General features: G+C 45.6%; 2 protein-coding genes across 3 annotated transcripts; one reads left to right on the top strand and one right to left on the bottom strand.

Annotated features, from left to right (window-relative positions):
* The first annotated feature begins 4,532 nt into the window (after window positions 1-4,532).
* On the top strand, window positions 4,533-10,942 carry LOC104014587 (C->U-editing enzyme APOBEC-1). 2 transcript variants are annotated; one of them, XM_087766986.1, is made up of 5 exons: window positions 4,533-4,572; window positions 5,883-5,910; window positions 6,334-6,722; window positions 7,989-8,107; window positions 10,516-10,942. In XM_087766986.1, exons 1-5 carry the CDS (start codon window positions 4,548-4,550, stop codon window positions 10,549-10,551), a joined length of 597 nt encoding a protein of 198 aa, XP_087623112.1. In that variant the 5' UTR covers window positions 4,533-4,547; the 3' UTR covers window positions 10,552-10,942. The 2 variants fall into 2 exon arrangements, with proteins under 2 accessions (XP_087623112.1, XP_009465524.2); XM_009467249.2 differs by lacking the exon at window positions 4,533-4,572 and adding an exon at window positions 5,251-5,311.
* An 8,478-nt stretch (window positions 10,943-19,420) lies between these two features.
* Window positions 19,421-24,482, bottom strand: AICDA (activation induced cytidine deaminase). Its single transcript, XM_009467237.2, has 5 exons — window positions 24,433-24,482; window positions 20,852-20,999; window positions 20,080-20,350; window positions 19,779-19,894; window positions 19,421-19,474 (listed from the first exon to the last, which is right to left on the bottom strand). The coding sequence occupies exons 1-5, from the start codon at window positions 24,438-24,440 to the stop codon at window positions 19,421-19,423; spliced, it is 597 nt and encodes a 198-aa protein (XP_009465512.1). The 5' UTR covers window positions 24,441-24,482.
* Between the last annotated feature and the right edge of the window lie 1,378 nt (window positions 24,483-25,860).

The raw sequence follows: 25,860 nt of genomic DNA, 5'->3' as shown, positions 1-25,860 counted from the left end.
TCAAGTGAAGTCCACCTGGTTTTGTCGTCCCCCTCGCTATTTAAAACCCTGACAGTTGTGTGATGACTGTAAGCCAGACTTTGCCTCTCAAAGGGAGTATGGACACTCTGTTGTCCACTGGGCTCCTGCTTCTGGTTTGGGGTACTTATTGTTCTGCCAAGCGCTTTGATACAGCATCTGCATTGAAACAAAGAGGTAGAAATGAGGCAAAAACCAAAAGATAAATATACAGAACTTCTGTGATGCAAAGTAGTGCGAGATGACTGTAGAAGGACTGCTTAGAGTAGAAAACATAGTCCAAAATACAGATATGTTCACTTACAACTTTTCTTTTTTCATACTGACTCCTCATGAAATATATTTGATCCGCTTCTCTGATTTCTATAGCCTCACCAGTTAATGTGAAAGAATTATATTACAAGGATATTGGGATGTTTTGTTTAGCTAAGAAAAATTAATACTGAAGTAAGCACACAGGTAAGCCCTTCCCACAAACCAGCTGTTCTCCACCTTTCCTGGGTCAGAGCTCTACCCATACACCCTCGTGGCTGGCTGCCATTCCACTTCGTTGTCTGGAGTCAGACTCATAAAGGTCACCCAGTAGTAGCAGGGCGTCATCAGTTATCTTAATCTCTTATATTTCAGTTTCCACATATGGAAACTGAACAAGAGTTTCAGTAAAGTATGATGATGCTGTGTAACCTGCAGAGGAAATGAAAGCAAAGGTGCTGGGTGAGACAAAAAGGCCATGAGTGGGTGTGCTTATTGGTCAGAGTTGTAAACTCATATGCTGCTAAGGATGTGTATTTGTGTGTCTACAAGCTTGTTTTTATATGCGTTATTATGCATACATGTATATGTAAAAATCTGTGTGGGTGTATACTCATACGTATATATTCATACACACACAGAGACATGTTTTAGCTCCTTTTTAAATTTCAAGGTCACAGAGTAAATCTCAAAAGGCTCTGTGTGTTTTTTCTTTCCATAAAAATGTAGATATCTATTGAGAAAACTCCATTAAATCCAAACAAACATACAGTGGATTTTCCTTTTACTGTCAAAGGTGCCAGCAGCAGAACACTTGAACTAACACAAAATTTAGCATTACAAATTAAGTCCAGGAGGCAGCTTGTAAGTGGAGACTGAGACCTAAGTCTCTGTGGCATAAGCCCCAAGCTTTTAGGCACATTTAAGTTTTGCCTTCCCCCTTGCTTCCAGACTTCTTCTCACCCCTTTCCAACAGATCATTCAGCCAGAGAATAGAAAGCTCAGTACCTGTAAAATCCTCAGAGATTTGCAAATTGGGATCTGATTCAAACCTTGTCCCTTTTTGTCTTCCATGATGTCTGATCTAACGTTCCTTCTTCTGTGCTCCTCTTTCTTCTCTCTAACATGCCTGTCTTTCCTAATTTCTTACATGTTTCCATTTCTATGGCTTCTACCTCTGTTGAAATTTGTGCTGAATTTTATGCTGAATAAAATTGTTCAGTGTGACACTAGAGTTGGTGTTACCAGATGTACATCTTGAGTTTCAAGTGTCAGAGAAGCCAAAAGACATTTGGGAAAAATTGCAAACTCTGTGCCTGTCCTCTTGAGACACAGCTGGCTCAGTGAGACAAGTCAGAGGAGTGGTACATCCAGTAGACACCACTACTGTAATACCGTCATGCTGCAGGACTACTATGCTGAAGTCTGTTTCCTGGGAGACATCTGTAGGGAGCTTGCTCCCTGTGGCTCTGTCCACCTCTCTATCGCCTAGCATGTACCCTGAAGTTCCTCTGCAAAGTGTTCTGAAGAAACTGTGAAGATTCTAGATGATTACCCCCTGGTGAATCTGGTCATATGTATACAGCATAGCTCTACTACCACCAAAGGGAATATTATTGTGGAGGTCTAAGGAACCTGGTGGCTAAAGGAGTCATGAGTGAATGTATGTCCACCATTTTGTGTGCCCTTTGCTGTGTATGTTCCTCCAAAATGCATTTATGTTCAGGAGGTGTGCATATGAGGGTGGTGGTTATTTTAAAAAAATCCATTTGCTGGAGTGGGTGAGATATATTCAGATGTTACCAATAGCTCACCATCACAAACCACCTTCACATTTATCTCTAACATTATCTTAAGTAACTTCTATAAGGGGAGATAATTCACAGCATGAGAAATAGAAAAAAATATTTTGGTCACAGCTGTTTGAGTAATATGAAGTCCCACCCATATATATGCAGACATGTGGCAACTTAAAGGCATACTGGATTACTGCTGTTTGCTCATAAAGGCCAAGAAGGAGTTTTCCGACCCAGATATATGACCCTTCTGGAGGTTATCATCCTCTGAAGCACTGAAGTTTGGTTCCCGTAGATAGGATGCGCAAGTTCTTCTAGAAGCATGAAAATTCACTTGTGTGGTAACCTTGTCTTTCTGATTTTGTTAGGGTTAAGCCAACTGCTGGATTTGGAAGGGATTCCTTTCCTCACATTAGGCTGGCAGGAACGACAGAATGACATTTCCTTTTTTTTTTTTTCTTTTGGTTTTTCACCATCTCATAGAGCACATTCAGCTTCTTGGAGACACCTGGAAATGTTGCATTGCAAATTCCCTACTTCTGTTTGGACTAATTTTTTCTCTCTCTCTGATTTCTGTGGCACATTGCTGGTTTTATACCAGAAACTACTGCTACTGAGCACTGCTGCAAATCAAGCCATTTCTTGCAGATCAGACTAAGCATCTCAAAGCCTAATTTACAACTACATATTTGTAAATATCTACTGCAGAGACAAGGAAATGAAGAGAGTACTGTAGTATCAATCCATTTCTGGCCTTACTGAGTATCATGTCCATGAACTCAAAAACACATTAGTCAAACGCTTTTTTTATTTGTTTCAAAAAGTCTCTGAGTGTCTGAGTTGATGCCATTCACTCTTCCTAAGGTATGAGCTAATGCAACTACTAGGGAACAATTCTGTGGTGTGAAGTAAGTGGTGACCTTGCAGCAGAAGAGGCCCTGAAGTCAGATGCTGTGTTGGCAGTGCGCTGCCTGATAACCTGCCATGACTAGCCTTCTCCTTCACAGAGGGTCCTGCCAGTGCCTGAATCCCTCCTCCCTCTGTACTCCACCATTCATGTTCACTTCTGTTTGTTCTGCCCTTGCAGGAAATCGATTATTTTTTGACAATAGAATATTGAGGACTGGCCTCGAAGAATACAAATAAATCACTCTCCTAGCTTTACAATCCCAAGTCAGACCTGGTGTTGAGGAAGGCAATGGCTTTGTCCTCAGGGAGTGCACATTACAGGATGATGGCTCACCAGGAATCCATTTCTGCAGCTTGCATCAGGCCACAAAATAGTTGTGTCACAAAACCAGAGAAAGCTGTGGTAGAGACTGACTCAGCACAGTCATCTCTAGCTAAGCCATATGAAGAAGCCGTTTGCAATCCCTTTGCTCTGCAAGCCAGTTTTGGGTGTGTCAGTCAGAGGAAAGCTTCTCACTAGCAACTAGCTTTGTTTCACTCATTTTTCAGATTAAATGGGAAATATTTTTTGCTGTATCTTGTTGAGTTACAGAACAGATCACAGGAAGGTGATGCCCAGTTCATAATGCTGAGCGGATTTCTCAGGGCACTGGTAAAAGCTTATTCTTTCTACATCAGGGAGCTGATCTGTCATGACCAATAGCTTCTGCAGATACTCATCAGATGGCTCACTTCTTGCTCTCAAGATGGCCATGTGAGTACAGAGCTCTTCTCAGTCGTGAAGTTTCATAAATATCTGGGTGTTCCCCACAACAAGCTGTCCACTGCTATAGCTGTTCCGGATGCTGGGCAGCTTGCTTAGAGTTAGCCTGAGTGTCTGCCCAGTCGCTGACCACAGCTGTAGATGTCTTCTCACACATATTGAGGGTCGTCCTTGCTTACATGAGGGGCCAGGTTCAAGGGTCCTTGGAGTGGCCCTTGGCGCTCCACAGAATGGTCCCATGAAGGGAAATGGCAGTAACCATCACCACCTGCTGGACATCCATAAAATCACAAGCTTTTGCAGATGATGTCTTCTGTTTCCCTCTCTCCACCACGTTCTGCTCAACTTTCTGATGATATCTGGGTGCCAGAAAAGTTATAGCTATGTGACTTGATGCCATTTGGGTAGATGCTCTTTCTCTCTTGGTGCATTGGGGTGACTAGAGAAGAGTTGCTTTTCTATTCTGGGGCTAGTGGTAATAAAGAGATATAATTTCTGTTCTGCACTGCAGAAAAATGGCTCAACTGTTAATTCCAGCTTCTGGCGGGAAACTTTGTCTGCACCTCCAGAGCCACTTCTGAATGGGACTCACCCTCTTTTACAATCTTTTGCTGCCAGGAAATTGCTTCCAGTTTCACCCAGTGGGGTTGTTTATTTGCATAAGACCAAGTCACTGTGGGGAAATATTCAGCTGAGTAACATTACTAACGTCCAAAGTTCAGTCTTCGGGAACAGAAACTGAAACAAATGTAAGACTAATAAAAGGACATCCATCACCCAAGAAGCAACAGACAAATCCAGAAATATCCATGGCTGCTGTCACTGATGATAGAAGTAAGTACATGTCTGTCAAAAGCAGGTCTATTTCGCCATATTCAGTGTAGATATTTACTGTAGTTGTATCTAAGGAACTGGTGAGTACAGACAAATGTGTGTGTTGGCACATGAAGATACACAGGAGACACTTGTGGATTTGTGTGTGTTATCTCTTTGAATGCATTACCATAGCTTGAGTCCTATGTCCAGCTTCAAAAAATTAATATAATTTTGTTAATCCTGATGTGGCATTAGGCAGGAAGAATTCAAATTCCAAAAGACCTTTTAATGTGGAAAGAGATCTCAAAGGCAACTAAGAATGGAGCAAATTAGTTGGCTTATCTTTTCACCTATTTTGTTTTCAATGCAATAAACAACTAGAAAATGCTTCTTAAAGAGTCAGTGCAATAAGGCTGTGCAAGGAGCTCATCAGGTCTCTCTTGATGTGGAAGACTATTTTATTCCTGCTGAAATGTAATTTCACTGTGTATATTTCATAGTTCCTCATCTTAAAGAGCTAGAAGCTATAGAAAAGTGCTTTTAATATCTTAATTCTAAGTAAATTAATTATTTTCTTCAATAAAATGAGGATTCTTAGATCCTTAAGTTTGCTATGGATGGACTTTCACAAAGGAAATAACTAGCCTTGATCACCTGCAATTGTTTTCATCTAGACCCTCAGCTGGGAAGGGATGAATGAGTCATAGGGTCAAACTTCTTTGCCACCATGAGAGACAAAATGTATATAATCAGGCAGGTCTGTGGTGCCACCCCATAGTCAGAAATCACCCTCCTTTCTGCACTGATATTTTTTCCTTGGCACTGATATTTTTTCAGCTTTTGAAACAGTTTCATACTAATAAAAGAAAGAACCGTTGACTGTGAAAATGTTTTTTTCTAGATTGACATTATGAGTACCAACAGGAAAATAGCTCAAGTTTTGCCGAGCAGAAGTGGTTTGGAAGATACAAAGGAAGAAGAGATCTGATTCTGCTCTTTGATTAGTCAGGGAAAAGCAGATGCAGTACTGCTGAAATCAGTGAATTTAAACTTGAGTGAGATCACAGTCAACCCTAATGTGTTAAAGTGAGCAAGAGTTCATGTATAGCACAGTTTAAACAACCATCAAGTTTAGCTCCCAGGTAGAAATCCACCACTCCTGCATCCCAGAGTGGCTATCCTGCTGTGCAGGGATTACTTACTAAGCCTTTTTAGCTAAAAGAGATCTGGCAGGGAGTGTATAGACTGAAAGGGGCCAGGACAGGAGATGTAGAGGAAATTTTGTTTTCTGATCTATCCCCAATGACTCACAAATCTTTTCTATATAGAGCCTGCACCCAGAGAGAACAACCAAGGGTAAGAGATATACTTCTATTGCCATGTGCTGCCTGGGGCCCATGGCAATTTCCAGAAACAAAGCTAAGAAGCCTTGTGCCTTGTTTTCCTCTTACCATCCCTTTCCCCGATCTTTCTTTCCAGTTGTCTTACTGCTTTGACCTGTGCTGATCTCTGAGTGGTGATGGGATTGCTTACCCTCCTAACACTTTTCAAGGAGGTGCTGTGGGTCTTTCACCAGGGCCACTCTAGGGGAATAATTCTGGAGCCTTCATCAAATTCCAGATTTACATCATTAGATTACAACATTCTTCAAGCTGCTCATTTGTGATGGGAAAGGCTGAGAGTGGGAGGCTTGGCTCACGTTCAGAGCAGGCGATGCTCAATGGGACCAAACATCATTGAAGTGCTGGGATCATAGTACTGCTGGTACTTTTGTCGCAGGTGGAAGATACAGCCAAATGACTTCAGAAGCAATTATTTGCCATGTCAACATCCAAGGGTAGTGTACCTGCTATATGAAATCAGGTGGAGCAGAGGTACCATCTGGAGGAACTGGTGCTCAAACAATTCTACCCAACATGCTGAAGTCAACTTCTTGGAAAATTGTTTCAAGGCCATGCCATCAGTTCCTTGCTCCATCACCTGGGTCCTGTCTACAACCCCCTGTGGGAAATGCTCCAGAAGAATTCTGGAGTTCCTGAGGGTACATCCCAATGTGACCTTGGAAATATACGCAGCCAAGCTGTTCAAACACCTGGATATCCGTAACCGGCAAGGTCTCAGGAACCTGGCAAAGAATGGGGTCGTTATACGTATCATGAAACTTGCAGGTAACCCAACTACTCTTTGGCTTTGTCTAGGTATGGATTGCAAGTTCTGGGACTATGTGCACTCTCAGCAGTTGCGCCTTGTAATAGTGGTGATGACTGGCATTGGGGAGGACTAGTGAGTGCAAAAATGGCAGTCTCTTCTGCCTTATTTCTTCCTCAGTCCCATACAGCAGCAAGACCAGCATGGTCATTTCCTCTTGCCAAATCTGAATAAGGAGATTTATGTCTTTTTCTAGCCATCCATGCCTCCTTTATATACAGTGCAAAATCCTGAGCATAAGATAGAACCTATCCTTCCTAGCATATATGTGCAGATCAGCTTGCCAGCTGCAGTAATTGCTTTCCCTTGATAGCTGGAGAAGAGAAGGAGCTGTATCTAAAGGAGGCTTTCAGATGATGCATCACAGAGGACAATTGTGTCTTGCATGTGTGTCTTTTTGTATGTATATCTTCCTTGCCTGTTGATGTTTGGCTGTAAAAATAGTCCAGACAAGTAGCTCACAGAAAGGAATGTACATTTGAAGAGATGAATCTCACATACCTGTCTGGATACTTACTACTGGAGTGTGCAACTACAAAACCTACCAGCTCAAATGTAAACTTAAAGGGCATTGCTTGCCTTGAGGAACCTGTGTCTGGGATTATTTTACCAGAGCGTTGACAGAAGGTCTGGCCATCCTATCAACACTAAGATCAATATGAAACTGCTAAATGTTAAGGTATTCACTCCATGTTTTCCCTGATCATTGAGATAAGTCAGTCAGATTCATGACTGAAGCAACAAATTCATTGTCTTGCCCAAACCTGCTGTGATCAAGCACAAGGCTTTCAAAAGATATGCCTGAACAGCCCTGATTGCATGTGCCACTTCCCTTTACAGTCCCTCCCAAAGCAGCAGCCTGCCACTCACTGATTCCTTCTCCTCCCTTGGCCAACATGCTCTGGCTTTATGCCCTGATGTGCTATTTGTGATAGGGGTGGCCCAAGTTACCGTAGTGATCTCTCTCTCTCTGGCAATTCACCTTTTTAGACATATTGCTATTTGTAGAGTTTTGGTTCCCCTTTCCACTAACTTATTTGTGTAGTTGCAAGTCATTGTTGGTCCCTTGCATGAATACCCTCAGATAAACATCGTTCTCCTGCCCTTTGCCGTTGTCTTACTGAGAAAGAAGTGACACATGCATGACATACCATTCACTGACATATTCATGAAGAAAGAACTGGACATGCCTTTCATCAAGAGTGACTGGATATCTCTCTTTTCAGATTACAGTTACTGGTGGAAAAGATTTGTTGCATACCAACATGGAGAAGATGATTATTGGCCCTGGAGCTTCGCTTCATACATATTTCTGAATTGGATAGAGCTCTGTCATATCCTTTTGGTTAGTAGGCACTTGAAGAAAATGCTGAGAGTGAAAAGTAATGCAAAATCCTAGGAAAAGGAGACTTGGTGAATCCTAGCAATGGTATTAGCAGAAACAATAGTAAGAAAAATAAGCATGGGCTTGATACTGCATGAACAGAGGGCCAAGCGGGCAAGAGATTGCCAAGGACTGTGCTGCTACATTGTGCCTTCGTGGACAGGAGTAGAGAATAGATTTAGCAATACTCTCAGGTTTTTTACTAAGGAAAGGGTAAATTATTTCAACCCTTTACATGGATCAGCTACAAGTTTGTTAGCTTGCAGCTTACTGGAGCTATTTGATCCCAAAAGTTCATTCAGCTGTATAAACATGATTCAAGTACACTCTTTTTGCCTCTCAGGACAGGGCCACTGATTTTAGTTAAGTTCTGAGCAAGTTAAAAAATCCAGATGGGTGGATTCACTTTCAGGATCAGAGCTTACACATAAGAGTATCACATGACTGAGATCTGCATTCCCTATTTCTTGCAATCCATACAACTGCAGAAGTTATTTGTATGGCCTGATACCCTACTATACAAGAAAGAGGAGTTGGTCTACTGAACAGGAGAGAAGATCAGGACTGGAGTTAACTTCCTGGCTCAGCCACCCTTTGTGGGACAAGCCAGTTCTTGCTTGAACTGGTCCCTCTATGTAGAATGGGGGGTAGCAGAATGGACGGTGGGAGACAAAGGAAGGGATGCACAGAACTACATAATACAAACAGGAACTTAACGTCTAGACGGAGAAAAACTAACCTGTTTGTAGGATGCTATAAATGCCTTGTTTTATTTCTGACTGAGGAAAAGGTACACATTAGACTTCATTTCAGTTCCATCCCCCTCGAACTTTACATAGGTCTTTTAATACCTCAGGACCTGACCTTTCTAATTCTAACTGTCTGAATAAGACATTCAGGTGACAGTCAGTGGCATTATCCAATCAGTCAGCTGATCTAACAAAGTACTTAATGCAATGTAACTGTTTAGGAGATATTTTTCCCTTGGCTTTCAGCCTTCCTGAGTCTCCTAATGTCTGAGTTGATTAAATAATTTAGCAGCTTGCGTACAATGAAATGCATAGTGTGACGCTTACCAGGGAGCTGAACAGAGATGTCTGCTAAATGCTTGTGACTACCACTACGGCTGACTCAGCACAGTTCCCCAGGCAGCAGTACAAGGCAAATATGCCCTTCAGGTCTTGGTTTTAAAAACTCAGCTAACAAATGGCCTGTCCCTCCCTGTGCCGCTGGCAACCTTGTTGATTACTGCAGAGCCCTGGTGGCTAGGAAGCTTGTACTGGGACACTCATGCTGAAAGTCAGGCTCAACTGCTTTGCTGTCTCAGCAAAACTCAAGCCACCCCTAAAATGAAGGTGAATAGGGCCCATTGTCAGTAGTTGTGACTGACCACCAACTCTCCACAGAAGGAATGGGAAGGTCTATGTGCTCAGCCCTTGTGAACGCCCAGCCCCATTGTACTAATTGTACATGTTCAGATAAGTCTCATTGACCATTGCCAGCTGAGACAATTCTTGGGGCAGACCAAAACCAGCTGAGTGCAGAGGTGTAATGAGGAGAGTTTGTTTCAGACATGTGCTCCAGAGAAATACAGACTGTTGTGTCAAGTCCTGGCCTCCCTGGCACAAGAAAGACATTGAGGAACCAGAGACGGCTTGGTGGAGTACCACTGCAATGGTCAGGGTGCTGGAGCACTTGCCCTACAAGGAGAGACTGAGGGAACAGGCTTCGTTAGACCTAAAGAAAGAAGGCTAAGTGGGATTTAACTGCAGTTTTCCACTACATAAAGGCAGTAAAGACAGAGCCAGGCTCTCCTCAAAGCTGCACAGAGGGAAAATGAGGCAATAGGCACAAGCTGCAACAAGGGAAATTCCAACTGTACAGAAGGAAAAAGTCTCCCCCGGCAGTGGTGCTGTACTGGAACAGTTGCCCAGAAAGGCTGTCAGACCTCCATCCCTGGAGACACTGAGAACTTTCCTCTGAGCTGCCTGATCTAGCTTTGGAGTTAGCCGTGCTGCAAACACGTTGTTGGACTAGAGACCTCTAGAGAGCCTTTGTAACCCCAAAAATTCTGCCTTTCCGCAGGACCTAGCTCCACTTCCCCTGGATTCAGCTATGCAACCTGCCACCTTTTAAATGCTTCTGTTTCTGAGTGGTCTGTCTTTCTAGGAGGGCTTTACACGGCACAGTAAATTCCAAGGTGCTACCCTGTTGTCTGGAAAGCTGTCTCCCAACGGAGATTATCTGACATGCTGAAGGTGGATCAGAGCAATCTCTTGGGCTAGATGCTGTATTTTCAAACTCTGGATCATGTTGAAGACACAACTTCAGCTTTTGGCATCTAATTCATGTTTCTTTCTTCCTGCTAGGGGCTTCCTCCATTTCTGGCGAACTTTGAATACTAAGACGCATGAGCAGCATGCTTTCAAACTCACTTTGTGCATCATAACATTATTTACAAGACTGGAAAAGCCAGTCCCTGGCAGTCTTCCCCACTACAGCCTTGAACTATGACCTTCATACTGTCAGCAGAGGAGACTCTTATCACTGGCTGGGCATTGCTAAGTATTGGACACAGCAGAAGGAGCACATGAGAAACCATCAGGAAGTTCAGATGATGCAGCCAGGCAGCCAGGACACAGTGCTCTGGATCTTTACAAGGCTTCCTGAGAGTCCAGTGGGGATGGGGACCATGCCCCAGGATCAGGCCTTTCATATGTACTGAGATTCTGCAATCAGATTCTGCGAGTACCCTCTTGAGAGGCCAGCGAGTAACATTTTTTCCTGCCCCTATCTGTTCCAAAGAAGTAGTGAGAACAATGCATTCTGGTTTTGAGAATTTCTTACGAAGATCACTTTTACAGCTATGTACGTATGTTTCAGAAAATACTTCATGCTATTAGTATCTATGTAATATTATTATTATAGTATTGATTTTATTACAATATAATACAATTGTATTACTAAGGATTATATTGCTTCATTTTAAGGTTTTATTCTCCCTGTTTTTATGACTGTGGAAACCACAGAATAAAAGGGAAAATGTCAACTCTGTGGAAACTTTGCTTTTCTTGTTCGGGACCTGGGCACACATCCTTACCTTGTAGTTCCACACTCTGGACTCCCAGCTGTTCATTGCAAACTGGGGGAACACAGTGAAAAAATCTCTGCTTGTCCAGCTGGAAGCACTGAGTTGAATGGTGAGGTAGGAGATATTGAAAGCTCTGAGATATCTCTACAGGCAGAAGTCAAAAAGAAGATACAGGTGTGATGGGGCTTGTAGCAGTTTCCAGTTTGCACTGCAAATAATGCAAAACATGTGAATGAATCATGTTGGGAGCTCCATGTTTCATGATTCCCAACCTCTCCAAGCAGGAGGCCCATTGTGTGATTCCCACTGGGGAATGTGCTGCTGCTGGGATCTGCAACATGCAGGCACAAATGATTATTTGAAGAATAAGGCAGGGGCTGGTGGGAACCATGACTGTCTCTTCTAGTTGATTAATGCTTATAGCATCCTTTGGCCATGCCAAAGTCTCCAGATGTTTAGCAGACAGTCAAGACAGGCAGAAAAGTTGCAGGCTGAGGAAGCAGCTCCAGCCCCTGCTGTCTGAGAGAGTATCTAAAGCTGAGCACAGCTGGCTGAGGAGTGTCTCCTATGTTAACCAAACAAAATTACTCCAAGCAATGTATAGCATGGCTGAGGTTTTCTCCCCCCATCCAGGTTCTCAGGCTGGATGTCACATGCCTTCTTTCTGGCCATTCTAGTGTTAACTCTTTGTTTCCTTAGGGAGAAATCAGTTGATCAACATGTGGTTGAGTATACCGGGGTCCATAACCACTCAGCAATGTAATTTGTAAGTTACTGGTCTGCTGTGGAATGTGGGAACTGGATTTGAGCCTGGTCAACATATGTATCTTCAAACAACATCTTCATTTGTATCTTGCTTTGAAACTTCCTTATGCTACAGAAATTAGCTGAGTCCCATCTGAGAATCTAGAAAGTACAACAGCACAAAGCTATACAACAACATGTAGTGTCCATGGCCAGCACAAAATGGAAACCCTAAGTGTTAAGAAAATCTGCAAGACCTGAAGACTGATCCATGTCTCTTGCCATAAATACTTAAGCATCATAGAATCTTGCTCAGAGCTTAGCATCACACAGAGAAGGCTTTACCCATAGCAGTGTGGAAATTACTGACACATTGCTAGTTCACATGAAATAATCTAAAAATGCTGGCAGGTGTCGCTATGGTTCTGATCCTTAGAATAACTATGCATTCAGACTTTGACCTTGGAAAGGTCAGAGCTCAGTGTACCTAAAACTGTAACTCTCTGGAGGAAGATGGCAGGTTGGATGGCCCAGGTCTTTGGAGCAGGATGATGACATTGCCTGGAGATTAAATGGGATGTGAATTTGAATTAAGAGGGAAAGGTGGGTTGATGGGAGAGAATTCATTTGAGAAGACCCAAGAAAGAGAACAGGAGCCTTCTGTAAGTAGCACTAGGTGAAGGGGATTAGATGGTCCAGAAGCTAGGGCTGTGTCAACCACATTGTTCTACATGAGAAAGGACAAGTAGTCCAGTAAAGAATAATATATACCAGCCCAAAGTTGACCTTAATCTTATAACAGCAATATGGTGACCTGCTGCAAATTAATTGCTTTTTCATGCAGTATCATCTGAGGGTGAGTACAGACCCTGCTGTGAATCCTCCAATTTTGTTCCTGACAGTCCAAGGCTCATCTCAGTGAAGTATTACCATGAAATAGTTTTCCTGCAGGCAGGGTAGAGGGCAGTGCCTTTACTGCAGGACAGAGGAGTTATTCCCAGCACACCAAGAGGAAACCTATTCTTGCTTTGAACTTCAGCTAATACTCATCTGTTTAGCCCCAGGCCAGAGAACCTTGAATGAGGGTGGGGTGGTGGCCAAGGGAGAAAAGCAAGGGAGAAATAGGGATATACAGCAGAACGACAGAGGACAAAATGATCGATGAAGGAGGAAGAAAATGAGATCCCACTAGGTTCCTCAGTTTCATTTAACATGGGTCTCTGCAGCATTATCCGGTGAAGCTTCTCTCAGACAGATAGTGGAGTAGGTGTGATTCTTTTCAGGCAGTGAGGAATGCCTTGGGGATTAATAACAGTAGATCAGTGCTAGCAAGAATATGAGATGGGTATGCAACCTGGTGATTTTTGGACACACATCCTGGAAGCTGTTGGGCCTACTCCTGTTCCCTCATCCTATCTCAAAGGAATATTGGCAAGTGTCCACTGGCTCCTCGGGGAGCAGTGGGTGCCTGCACAGGGATGTGCTGTTTTATGTCCCTTTTCCAGCTCCCTGTAGCTACAGTTTTAACTCTCTGACTCTTACTCCCAAAACAAATGTTTTCATTTGTTGTCTCCTGTAATTATCTGGTTTCCTGTCCAGCTTCTTGTTTGTTTGTTCCTCCATCTCAGAAGGGCTAATCAGTCTTGCCAGAAGTCCCAAAAGAGAAACACAGCAACAACAGGTTCCTGAAAGTGAAATACTAGGGAAGGGAAGAACAAAGTGAGATGTAATACTTCTCACTTGACACACTCCCAGGCTCCAGCTCTCTTCAGCTCTTCCTGGGCCAAATGTGGTTTCTGAGTATTCAGTAGCCCTATCTGAAGCATAAGCAGCTGCACTGTTGTTCTGGGAGAGGAAATTAAGCAGGATCTTGGAGACAGCTGAAAGCAGAGACAGCATTTCATGGAGGCTGTAACAACTCCAGCTGCAGTGTGATCAGGGTCCCATGGCCCTGCCCCAGTACAAGTGAGTCTGGGTCAGAGGGGCGAACCAGAGATGTGCCCATTTGCTCAGCAGCAATCCTAGTCCATTAGGCAAGAACTTTGCAGTGGTGATGGTCCTGTAATGTGTGGGACTATCACTAAGGGAGCAAGAGGACACGTGATAAAGCAGAAATGATGAACAGGGCAGCGTGAGCTGCTCCACTCCTAGTGGAACCTGGACTCTGAAGCGAACAGTGTCACTGGCTGGTGCCCCCGCCTCCCCCAGTCACATCTGGCTGGGGATAGTCTCTCGCTACAGCTGAGCACCGGGGCGTACTGAGGCAGAGATCTCTGGCACCCCCATCCCTGTCATGGGTCACTGTTCTGCTACCGCTAGTGTCAGCTCGGGGCATTACCAAGTCATTCAGCTCCACAGAAGTGCCTGGATTAACTGAAGTACATGGACTTATTTTTATGAATTAGCCAGAGTGCATGGTTCTTCATGAAAGGCTCAGCCATTTCCTGCTCAAGGCAGGAGGACAAACTTTCTCTGGTCCATTTGGAAGCTTGCCAGTTCAAAGTCAGCCCAGTGAAGTTTTTTTACAGCAGTTTTAGCTGCCAGAGTGAACTTGCAATCTGCTGTGTCCCTGCTGTTCATCTACCAGTATGTAAGAGCCTAGAGGTGCGTCTACCACACTGCTAGCCTATAGAGGTAACCACAAAAGAGAGATGGTCTACTCTCATCTTCTTCTGTCCCTCTGGACTGGTAAAAACATTGTTCTAGCTTGTAGAGTAGGCTAGTTCTTAGCTGTGAATAATAACAAGATTATAGCATGGAGACATCAACATCCTCCCTGCCCTGGAACTTGGGTCCCACCTGTACTCACCCATGTGAGGAGACAGGCCCCTTCTAGACGGGCAGATTACCTCTCTCAACATTAGCCCCACACCTTTGAAAGTCGCATCAGTCCTTCAACTGGTATGCTTAATAATAATGATGACAACAGCAGCAGCAACAATGGTGTTTTAGTTATGTCTTATGTGGGTTTGGAAGCCTGAAGGGAAACTTGCCAATCACAAGTGTATGAGAGATTTAAAAGCCAAAGGCAGCCTTCAAAATACTTGCCATACTTTGGCACCTACCCTTCTGCCCTGACTTCTGCTCTTGCAGCAACCCACTTTCTCCTTCCCCTTCAGAGGCTCTGCTTATCCCTGCTGGTGTTGTCAGAACAAATGGGCTCTTCTGTGCCAAACCCCTCCACGTTTCTTCTGCAAACCAAATCTGATTTCTATTGCCGTGAGTATTTAATACATATGTGATTAAATAATGAAATTTCTTCTCATAGAAACAGCAAAGGGTCAGCACCAGGGGCAGGGGAAGCAAAAACTACTCGAGCTAGAGGACAATGTTGGACACGAATGCATGTAGGCTAAAAACCCCTGAAGGCGCAAGTAGCAGGGGACTGGACTCCATGACCCTGAAGCCCCTTTCTGTCCTGGTTTCCAAGTACCAGCATGCAGGAGAGGGAGAGAGAGCAAGCAGGGGGGAGACATGCTTTGAAAATCCCCCTTGTATTTGTAAGGTCCTGGAGCGTGTCTTTGCATTGTTTAGTGGTAATCTGTTTCTTATTATTGCAATGTGATATCCAAGGACGCTCTGTACTGACCTGGAGTATTGCTGTCTGCAGCTGTGGGAATGATGTCAGTGTCCTGCTCTTCAATGGGCACGTTCTGGGGGTTGTTGAGAGCTGGACTCCGGGAGCTGTTTGCAGCAAGGAACAACATCCCTCCAGCCAACACCCTCATAAAGGGTGCCAAACACCCCCGGGCACCAGGAGATGGCAGCCATGCTCGGTTTTCCACACTGTACCAATAATCACCCCATCCCATTTGTCCTGTTTGCTCCATTTTCAACGACCGATCCTGCACCTTGCTCTGCTGCAGAGTCGGAACTTTCACAGAGCAGGCGGTCTCTGTATCGCAGCCCCCGGGGTGATAAAGCGCATCTCAGTTATCATAAGACTGGATGCGTCCTGAGGGTCTGATTGCCAAAAGGTCACACAGGTGGCTGCGTGCAGAGACACACAGGATGATGTCCAGTGAGGATGAAGGAGCTACCCCCAGCCCGTGGGCAGGACGGTTTTCAGCATCCCCCTGGGCCTCATGAGGGTGTGCTTACAGTAACGGTGTATAAAGCTTGAGCATGCAAAAAGCATCCAAAACATTACACACCCAGTCACGGGGGCAGGCCTGGTGAGAGCTCATGTTTGTGCCAAATTTGCTGGGAATCTTTTGTATCCTGTCATTAATTGTGGCTGTAGTCCTTAGGGTGTGAGTAACAAGAACAGGGAGGCGGGCACACTCGCGGAAAGCACGGCTCGGGACAGCAGCTATACAGCTATTCAGATGTGCCCGTGCCTTGTTCATCGCTGCAAGCCGTGGGATGTTGGACCAAGTGAGACTGGGGTTTTCAGCTAGCACCATAGGCCCATCTCCATAAGGGGTAGGCTGTAAACATAAGTGGTACTTGAGTATATAAGCAGTAGTGAAATGTTCCCTACATACACAGTCTACAAAGCAAGTAAAAAATCTTAGGTTGAAAAAATAATATGTTACTACATAACAGTCATCCTCCAGGGAGTTATTCTTGGCAGAGACACCTAATGCATTTGAGGTTGAATTAATTAATAATGCCAATTCAAAGAATAGTTTGTAACAAATAAGATGAATTGATATTTGAGAACAGAAAAAGTGCAGTTAAAAAAGATCTCCATAGCAGGAGAGCTAAATTCCTATAGCTAAATCACATGGATTAGCTGAACTGTCCTCACTGAATTTAATCTGCTTTAGATTCAGAAGAAGCAACCTAGGATGTATTCTGAATCCAGTACATGTTTCTTTGCATTTACTCATTGCTTTTGTTCTCCTATTGTATAATGTCACCAATTGTCACGTTTCAACAAGTATCTTCAACTCAGTGTTTGACACCATTTAAGCAAAAGCCAGCGTCTCAACTGCTTTTTTAGAAAATGCTACTTTTTCTAGTAGCTCTCCAACAATTCCGGCCTGTACGGTGCTGTACAGGCCAATACCAAAAGCTGGAAGACAGAGATCCTTCTTCCATCTCTTCTTCTCTTCTTGTTTTGTGACATATGTTGAGTCAGCACTTCTTCTGTGTCCACTTTGGTCAATTACAAGTCATGAAGGGGGACGGTAGGTTTGCAATCAATGAAGGACACATAGTGAACAACTTTAGCATTTACATCTCAGATTTTTGATAGTATTTCCAAAGTATCTATTGCCTGAACATTTTATTCACCTTGATCTACTGGGTAACACTGTCAACAACTTCAAAATTACAAGAGAAAAGGATAAAGACAGTTTAATAAGATTGCTAGGTTGTCTCTCCAGAAATCAGAAAGGACAGATGACACATCAGTCCTTTGTGTCAACTTTTATTTCCCTCACCCACGTGGTACCAAAATATGACAAAACCAGATGCTCATTTGTAAGACGTTTATTTATATAAATAATATGCACCATATCAAACAAATATACAACACCATGTTTGCAAATTAATGCTTTGCAAAGAACTCTCATTGCTATTCCTGGTCAAAATTCCATGAGCTGAGAGTGCCTCAGGAGCCTGAAGTTGCAGGAAGTTTGTGATGCACCCAGTTGTGACCTCTCCTAGCAGGAGGAGGCACTGTGGGAGCAACGGCTCTCTGCTGTCCTCCTGCGGCTGGTCTATCACCAGCGGAGATGTTTTGAGGAGTGACACAGGAGCCTCCAGCCTTACCCAGAAAGGGGAACAGGATGGAGCAGAGAACGCGCAGCCATCATGAAGGAAATGACAGAGCACTCCCAGAATGTGGGACACACTTAGCCTTGGCAAAGCCTCAAGAGGTTAGACTGCAGAGGACAGTCCATCTGTAATTTAGGTAGTGGGAAGGTGATGGTGAGTAGGTGTGTACTATGAACCCATGCCTTCAGCTTGGTAAAGACTGTGTCCACAAGACCAGGTGCTGATGGGGTCCCTTAGTGGAAACACAGTGATTGCCAGGCAGGAGGATGTTTTGATTTTGCCCCCTACAAAAGATATCTATCTACAGGCTGTATAGCTTTGCTCATGCTGGGTGTTTTTTCTGGTCAGCTCTCAGTCCAGTCACCAACTAGCCATATCTAGCCATATTATGGGCAGTAAAAGGCCTGAAAAAATAGAAGACTGTGGGACTGTTAAGATGCCTCCAGCAGAGGACAGTTAGCTAGGGAGGGAGCATATTGCAGGACTGATCTAGGAGGAAATGCTCAGTGGATGAAAAGTACTCCAATAGTGAGAGCTCTGGTGCTCCTCCCTGAGGTATGTCAAGAAACAGATGGTGACTGATGTGAATGCCAATACACCATCTAAAAAGACACAACCTCAACCTACATGAATGAGAAATTAAGCCTAAGGAGCAATACAATGTGGAAATGAAGTGTGTTTTCCAGTAGATGTATGCTGGAAAAGCACTGCAGTGGTGAAGTGCCTTTGTGGCTCCTTTCCTGACTGGATGGGAGGTCCACACGCTGATCAGTACTGACCTTGAGCTGCCATGGCTCTCAACATAGTTAATAGGAGTTGAGTGGACTTCCTATTTCTGCATGGGAAATGTCTTGCTGGACACCCAGAATTGCAGTTTGCACTTGAAAATGTTGGCCAGCAAGTCTTCTGCTTTCATTTTAGGCTCTTATTGTCTAGTTTCAACCTCTCCTATGGGACAAAACCTGGACCTACAGTGACTGAAGCTTCCTCCTTTCTAGGCAGGAGGTACTACAGGGCCTGGGCCTGTACAGAGTCCATTTGGAAGACCTGCTGGCTTCAAGTGAGGTTTTCAAGCTAAGCTACTTGGGCTGTCCAGGACTCACTTCAATACTCTCAGTCGAGCTTTCCAATAACTGGCTAATTTTGCTGTTAGGACATAGGCTATACCACTTAAATGGTGATGGTTTTCAACTTCCTACCCACATCCAGAAGGACAAATACACCGTTTCACAGGGGAGGACACAGAGCAGCTCAGTGTAGTGCAGCTCTGAGAGCCAAGAGATGTGTTCCTCAAAGCCCTCATGAAATGTGCAGATCAGTGCAGTGCCAGTGAGAACACAGTCGCACAAACAGCTTTGCAGGCTGTCTGCTCCCACCCGGGCACGGCTAAACCCAGAACTCCATTTAGTGGACCACCTGAATTAGCTCTGCAGAGACTGAGGGAGGGCAAATCACTCTCTGGCAATGTCACTGCAGTCCTGGCTATTCCCAGCTAGCAATGGATGAGGTGTGAGTCTGGGGAACGTGTCTTCAGAAGATCAGCCTAATTCTCCTTGGAAATGAAAAAGTAAGGATAGCCTTATCTCTAGACACAGGGCTGGAAGGAAGAGAGATGTAAAGAGGGAAGAAGAGAAAGTTCTGTTGTAAGAGAGAGAGTTGGAAATCAAAGAACAAGTGTTTGTGAAGTCTTCTGATTGCTGATGACTTTCACTTCAAAGTCCCAGAGTTTTAAAGGCATCTCGTAAATCATCTACTTCGTACAGTGGCTGCAGGACAAAATACAAATGGTAGGTCAGTTGTCAAGTGAGCAGGAGCCTACGAAGATGGGGAAGGAGGAAGGAATGGCAGGAGATGGGATGAGAGGTGGTAGAAGGGGAAGAGAATGAGGAGAGGAGATATGAAGGAAGTTGGGGGAGAGAGGCATGAAGAGTGTGGAAGGTGAAGACACAGGACTAAATGAAATGGCAGATGGCAGAGATTGGCGGCGAGAGCAGAGGAGAACTGTAGTGAGGAAGCGAGGAAGAAGCTGAGGGAAGAGGCACTGGAAGGAGAAGGAGAATTGGCCCTCACCAGGAGGATCCGTCGAAGTTTCCTGGACAGATGGACGGAGTTTTCATGCAGCCCTTCCCAGGCTTTGAATGTCTTTTCCCTGTTCTCCACAAATGTGTTCCAGCAGTAGAAGTAATCTGTGTGGCACAGGGGAGTTACAAAGTGCTCAAGATTGCCCCAGAGAGGACACTGACCTCTCCTAGGATCACATCACATCCTGCCATCATCTTCTCTGGGTCCTTGTCCTAGCTTCTCCCACCCTCCTGTGTCTCCTTAACTCCCCATAGCTTTCCATCATTGCTTTCTCGCCTGCACATCTCACCTTTGAAGGTCATGATGGCAATCTGGGCCCCTGCCCTGTGCAGGCGTCTCAGCCCCTCAGGCTCTGCCTTGCGGTCCTCGCAGAAGTAGAGGCGTGCCGTGAAGATGCGGAGGGTCAGGTTGGGGTAGGCGCGCAGAAAGTCGGCCACGTGTCGGGCACAGTCGTAACAGGGGCTCCAGGAAGTGAACCAGGTGATACGGTAGCAGCGGCCTGGGTCGAGGTCCCAGGCTGAGATGTAGCGCAGGAAGAGCACCTCCACGTGACAGCCCATCTTCGTGAAAGAGGGAGAGGGGCAAGGCGTGAGGCGAGGCAGGTGGAGCAGGGTGTAAGAGGGGTGAGGAGGGAGGTGTGAGCTGGACGGGGTGTGAGGGGAGGAGCAACAAGGTGGGGGGTAGGTCCTAAGGTCAGCGCACAGAGGGAGAAGGCGCAGTGGTACATAAGTGGAAGAGTGGCTAGAAAAGCACTGATGTGTAGGAACATACATACAAAAGGAATGGGTGGGACCTAAGCAGAAAAATAGGTAGACTGGTAAAGCAGCAAGGAGTATGGATGTCTTGCTGGTAACACACTTGTGGGTAGCATAAAGTACAGGTTCACCTGCAGCCTGCATCCCCCAAATAGTATGTACCAGTGCAGTGTCCATGCTCATGAACATGTGCGCCAGAGCCTGTGTTGCTGTCGCAGCCCTCCTTTCCCTCCTGCCCCAGGCAAACTGGAGCTGCATGCACCTCAGCATGGATATAAGAACACGATGCCAAGGTGTTCTCCGTACCTTATTGCGCAGGTATCCAAAGTCTAGGGAGCACGATGTAGCACTGTCACGGCGCTTTACAACATAGCAGAGGTAGGTTTCACGCCGGCCCTTGGCCCAGCGCAGGTTCTTGAAGTTGTAGAGGAAGAGTTTCCTCTTCATCAGGAGGCTGCAGGAGAAGACAAGAGAGAATTTACATTAGTCCCACCCTGGAGCCAGCAGTTGGCCATGTCTTTGTTGAGGCCTCAGCACCAAAAATATCCTCCTCATGTCCAGGCCTCTCAGTACGAGAAAAGCATCAGTAATTTGCCTGCAATGTGTTAGGGAAAGGGTGCAGACGTGACTCTGGGGATGAAGCAGGTGACCTTGTGAGTGGAAACAGTAAGTGAATTAGTAGTGATGAGTCAAACAGCAACTATGGCTGGGTAGAGTGTGAAAATATCTGCAAATATCCAAAAGATGGACACCAATGAGGGAGAAGGATGAAGGTGTCTAGGAAGACCTGGGAAGATGAGAAGGTCTGGAGTTCAGTCATCAAGGAATATTATTTTTGCTGTATGAAACTCTGAAAAGCCACTGGGGCAAGGGACGGATCAAATTAGAGCCTCTTTAGAGAAGACTGGACAGTTTCTTCCCAGCTTTGCCCAAAAGAAGGGCATGGTTGAAAGTGTGCAACAGGGGCTCGGATAAGGGGCCATACACTAGCTGCCAGAATACAGAATGGGGTAGGCATGCTGACACTTCTCCAGACACAAGTACCATTCTCACATTAGACAAACATCGAGATTGGTGGGGTCCGGCTCCCATGCCCAGGGATCATGCTGGGGAAAGGCAGCAGGAGCACAGGGTGGGTAAGGTAGTCATGAGCTGAATCTAACAGCCTCACTGCCAAGTGGAGGTACATAGGCAGCTGACAACAGCTGTGTTCATTGAGGTGAGATACTCACCTCCCCCACAGCAATGCAAAACAGAAGTGAATGGGTTAAAAATAATCACGTCCTTTGTCATCTTTTCCCTCTGATAGGCTGATGTTCAGCAAGGAGATGGGGTCAGTTTAAGTGATACTGAGCTGGGTTTTCGGTGGGGGGATCTCCAGCGAGGTGTAGGAAAGGGGAATTTGGGTTTGTGAGGAATTCAAATCCGATTTAAATCTGAGAGTCTAAGCAAAGAAACGTTTCTTATACAAACACCCTTCATCTGTTTGTCAGTGTCATCATGAAGCCTGAGCACTGCAGAGCACTTAATCTCCAGCTAACAGTGGCATCCTCTCTGCTCCTGCAGGAGCTTCAGTCCATTGTGCACCCTCACACACGGCCACTGCACCGCAGGTACTCATTCATACAGTCACGCACATCCTCTTGCCTTTTGTTACCTGCCTAGTGCACGTGCTTTGCTCTCCTGTAGCACTCCCTATTGCACCTCACACCGCATCGCCAGAGAGGCACGTTCTTCCCTCAAGCACCCTCGCTACCCTGATTGTCCCACAGATAGGCAAACCACCCGCACCCATCCTCTTTCCTGCCGTGTCACCCTCAGCCTGCAGTGCAAAAATACCTGTCCTGCTCACACAGAAAGAGCAAGCACACACATACTCAGTTATGCCAGTCTTTATACTGACATGCTCCTGGAGAAGTAGACCACATGGGAGTTGTGGCATGTCTCCTGCTAGGAGAAAGTCCATAGCGAAGACAAGGCTCTGCAGAGTCCTGTATGCACTCAGAGGGCAAAGCATCCCTACTAAGCATTTTATTCAGCCCAACAACAGCCTCAGGCAGTTCTTGGAGGTCTGTCCTGTAAGCTCTGCTGCAGTCCTGCTCTGCTGGGCTTGCAGGCTGTGTCAGGAGTAGAGCACAAACTGATCCCACTGCATTTCATCACCCCTTTCTCTGGCAGTTCATGTTGGGTGCACGTTTCCCATACCCACTGTATGTTCTTCATCATCAGTTTTGATTTATTTCTCACAGTTAGAGCTGCCCCACTTCTACCACCTTAGATTCACCCTATTTTCCTGTGTTTGTACAAACACGTACGAACACGTGTGTATATTCCCTAATACACACATATGTTGGTCTCCTCACAAAACTGTCAACCAGTAGGCTTCTCCCTCTTAGATGTGTGTTATTGCAGGGATATGGGGAAGACTCTCCCCTGTAACAGAGGTGCTGGAGAGGGGACACCCTTTCTATGTGTGACAGATCCGCAGGTTGTCCAGAGGGGCTAGCCCAGACAATTGCGCAGGAAATGAGCAGGTATGATAGGTCAGAGGTTTGCAAAGCTCTTACCTGGGGTGTGCCACAACAGCAGAAAACAGAGCAGAGGAATTGTGAAAAATGCAATCACTTGCTGAAGAACCTTATAAGCCGGGTGAAAAACAATGACAATTATGTTGATGTTTCATCAAAGCCCACATGGAAAAATGCTTTTCAGCACATCAAAACCTTTAGGGAAAGCAGGCTTTCCCTTTTACCTTTTTTGTGAAGTTTTGGGCAAAAATATTTGCTTTCAAAATGTTTCTGATTCTTCTTCTAACTGTCCCTTTTCTCACTTCTTCCAGTTTTTCTCTATTCAATGATTTTGCCCCTGCAGAGCAGCGTGTGGATGCAAATAAGGGTGAAGAACAAGAAATAACCCCAAACCCCAGAAAAATAAAATTATGATCACTTGGGTTATTTTTCAGTGTCAGAACAAAGTGAAGACAATTTTGAATCATAGAAGCCATTTGTTCAACTAGAAATGTTCTTTAACATCAGTTCCTGTTTTCCCTTCTCTCTGGAGTTAACCATCCCAGGGTTTCTTTGCTAGGGAGTCTTTCAGAACGTGGCTGGCACAAGAAGAAGAATAATGAATGAACAGATGTTGCAGGGAGCAACCGAGCAGATGTGCAGTTAGGTACAAACTGCTGGATACATGTGCAACTCCTATAGCTATAGCATAGCTCAAGGGAAAGCAGCAAGGACACAGGAGCTGTGATTATACCCCAGCACTGAAGAAACAGACTGAACAGAGACCTTCTCCTCAAATAAAGATTCATGAAGCCAATCCTCAAATCAGAGTTAAGGTCCCTGAGTGTGTGAATGATATGCAATTGTGGAGAGTGATTAGTGATAATTAGCTCACAGAGTAATTGCAGTGCAAGTAGAGGAATCCAATGCTGGAACAGTCTGTGCTTACAAGCACAAGGGTGTGAGCAGCAGAAACAGAGGAAGACAGAAATCTGGTGCAAGAGAAAGAATAGGTGGATAAGGAAAGAAGAGTGGGCAGGCATTGAGGTGCTGAAGTGGCGGATAGCATCTGAATATTCATCTTTCTGTTATCTCTTTTTGTTTCTAGAAAAGAAAAAGAATGGAAAGGAACAGAGCATAGCCATGAGAAAGAGAAATGACAGAAAGGGAAAAGAGTACAGGGTTGCAGACAGTCAAAGAGAAAGAATGACAGAGACACAGAGACGCAAGGTGCAAGAGCAAGACAGGGTGGGGAGTTAGATCACTGAGTCAGACGGTGAAAGGGAAAGGGATGGTGAGCACCCAATGGAGAGCAGGTTAATTCTAAAAGAGAAATACCCTCTTCTTACATGAACAAGAAACTGGAGGCACTCATTTTACCTGTCCATGACTGCCAGGGTCTCTCAGGTGATGGAATTGCAGGGAGGTTGTCTCACAGGCTCTGTCTGTGCAGCCCTCTGACTTGATGCACAGAAATGTGGACTGCCCCGTGTGTCCCCTCCCCATTCACCCCTATCTACCTCCTGCTGGGTTTCATCGGGGTGTGGTTGAGGGAGGAGTTAGAAAGGTCTCTGGAGCTGCAGGAGCTGAAGAGCAAAGGGTTGAGATGCAAAGGGGCATCAGTTCTGAAAGATGCTTGGCACCCATTGGTCACCTCCCCCTGCTGCACTCCCCATTGGGCCCTCCCTGCCTGCAGAATTATTCTGAATTAATATCAATAACATAACGAGGCAGGAAGCATTGTCTAGTGGTTAGAGGGGGGCCTGGGAGCTTGTGTACCACTAACGTGAATGTGGGCAAAACCACACTATCCCTCCGGGCCTCAGGTCATGCAGCTGTGCAGTGAAGATGGTGACCCTCCCCTGCCCCACCGTGGAGGGAGCTCTGTGCAGCGCCTCGCAGCTGCCCAGCTGGAAGTTGCTCAGGGAATGCCAAATTGTTGGCAGGCTTCACCCCCTCCTCCGTGTCCCCCTGAAAGGCCCAGCAGCTGCTTGGCAGCATGGGGCAACACTGAAGCCAAAGAGGAGAGTGAGAAGGACCCAGCTCTGGGGAGAGCCCAGGGTCTGACAGGGAGCGCCTGGCCCCACTTCGGCACCTGAACATGGCCACGGGTGCCCAAGCTGTGTCAACATGCCAGGATCGGTGGCGAACCTGCATTGCAAAGCCGTATGCAAGGGACCAGTGGGGAATGACTCAGGGCCTGATCCTGCTGTTCCAGGTGGCACTGGTGCTGCGATCTGCCAGCAGCAGGGTGGCTGCCAGGACCCTCTGTCTGACGGCTGTGCCCAGCAGGCGTGTGGTTGTATGCCGTCACGCCCGGGCTCATGCTCAGGATGCACACGTTTTGCTCCACCAACACCACTCTCTGCCACCCGCGTTCTGCTCCACCATGGCCCTGCAGCACCTGCCTGGGCACCCATCCCCTCTGCAGGGCTGAAGGACAGCCAAGGGATGGGGCAGTGGCTTCGGCTGGGCAGGGTGCTGAGGAGGCAGCCGGGGGGTATTCTGCTCTGTTTCAGCCTCAAGCGGGTCACGGTTAGCGCTACGGCTGAGAAACACGGCTTTTGTTTACCTCATGCTAGGGTAGTTCTTCATTTTTTCTCTGCTTCATTTACTTTCCTATTAATTTTACTGGCTTTCAGCATGCTAGGACTGTGTGAAACCAGTATATGCAAAAACATGAAAAGGAGAGATGAGTTGCCAGAACAGAGCAGATGACTCTCTAGCCCAGCCCTTTGGCCGTACTTGTCTTTGAGAGCGGCTGGCATGGCATACTTCAGGAAAAGAAGCGCTCTTGGAAGGTACACA

This window comes from Nipponia nippon, unplaced genomic scaffold (assembly GCF_047370975.1).
Source record: "Nipponia nippon isolate SJK-2023a ecotype South Korea unplaced genomic scaffold, ASM4737097v1 scaffold_3, whole genome shotgun sequence".
In the NCBI taxonomy this organism is placed as follows: Eukaryota; Metazoa; Chordata; class Aves; order Pelecaniformes; family Threskiornithidae; genus Nipponia; species Nipponia nippon.
Note: the sequence above shows the minus strand (reverse complement) of the source record. Positions and strands in the feature narration are given on the sequence as shown.

Bases quoted from the DNA above. Each gene is read 5' to 3' on its own strand.
- LOC104014587 (XM_009467249.2), top strand. From the start codon at position 5,251: ATGAGTCATAGGGTCAAACTTCTTTGCCACCATGAGAGACAAAATGTA. The intron at 6,723-7,988 runs GTAACCCAACTA...CTCTCTTTTCAG, and splicing joins ACGTATCATGAAACTTGCAG to ATTACAGTTACTGGTGGAAA. The intron at 8,108-10,515 runs GTTAGTAGGCAC...TCTTCCTGCTAG, and splicing joins AGCTCTGTCATATCCTTTTG to GGGCTTCCTCCATTTCTGGC.
- AICDA (XM_009467237.2), bottom strand. The intron at 20,351-20,851 runs GTACGGAGAACA...TCTTTCACGAAG, and splicing joins TTGGATACCTGCGCAATAAG to ATGGGCTGTCACGTGGAGGT. The intron at 19,475-19,778 runs GTGAGGGCCAAT...TTTGTCCTGCAG, and splicing joins AACTTCGACGGATCCTCCTG to CCACTGTACGAAGTAGATGA.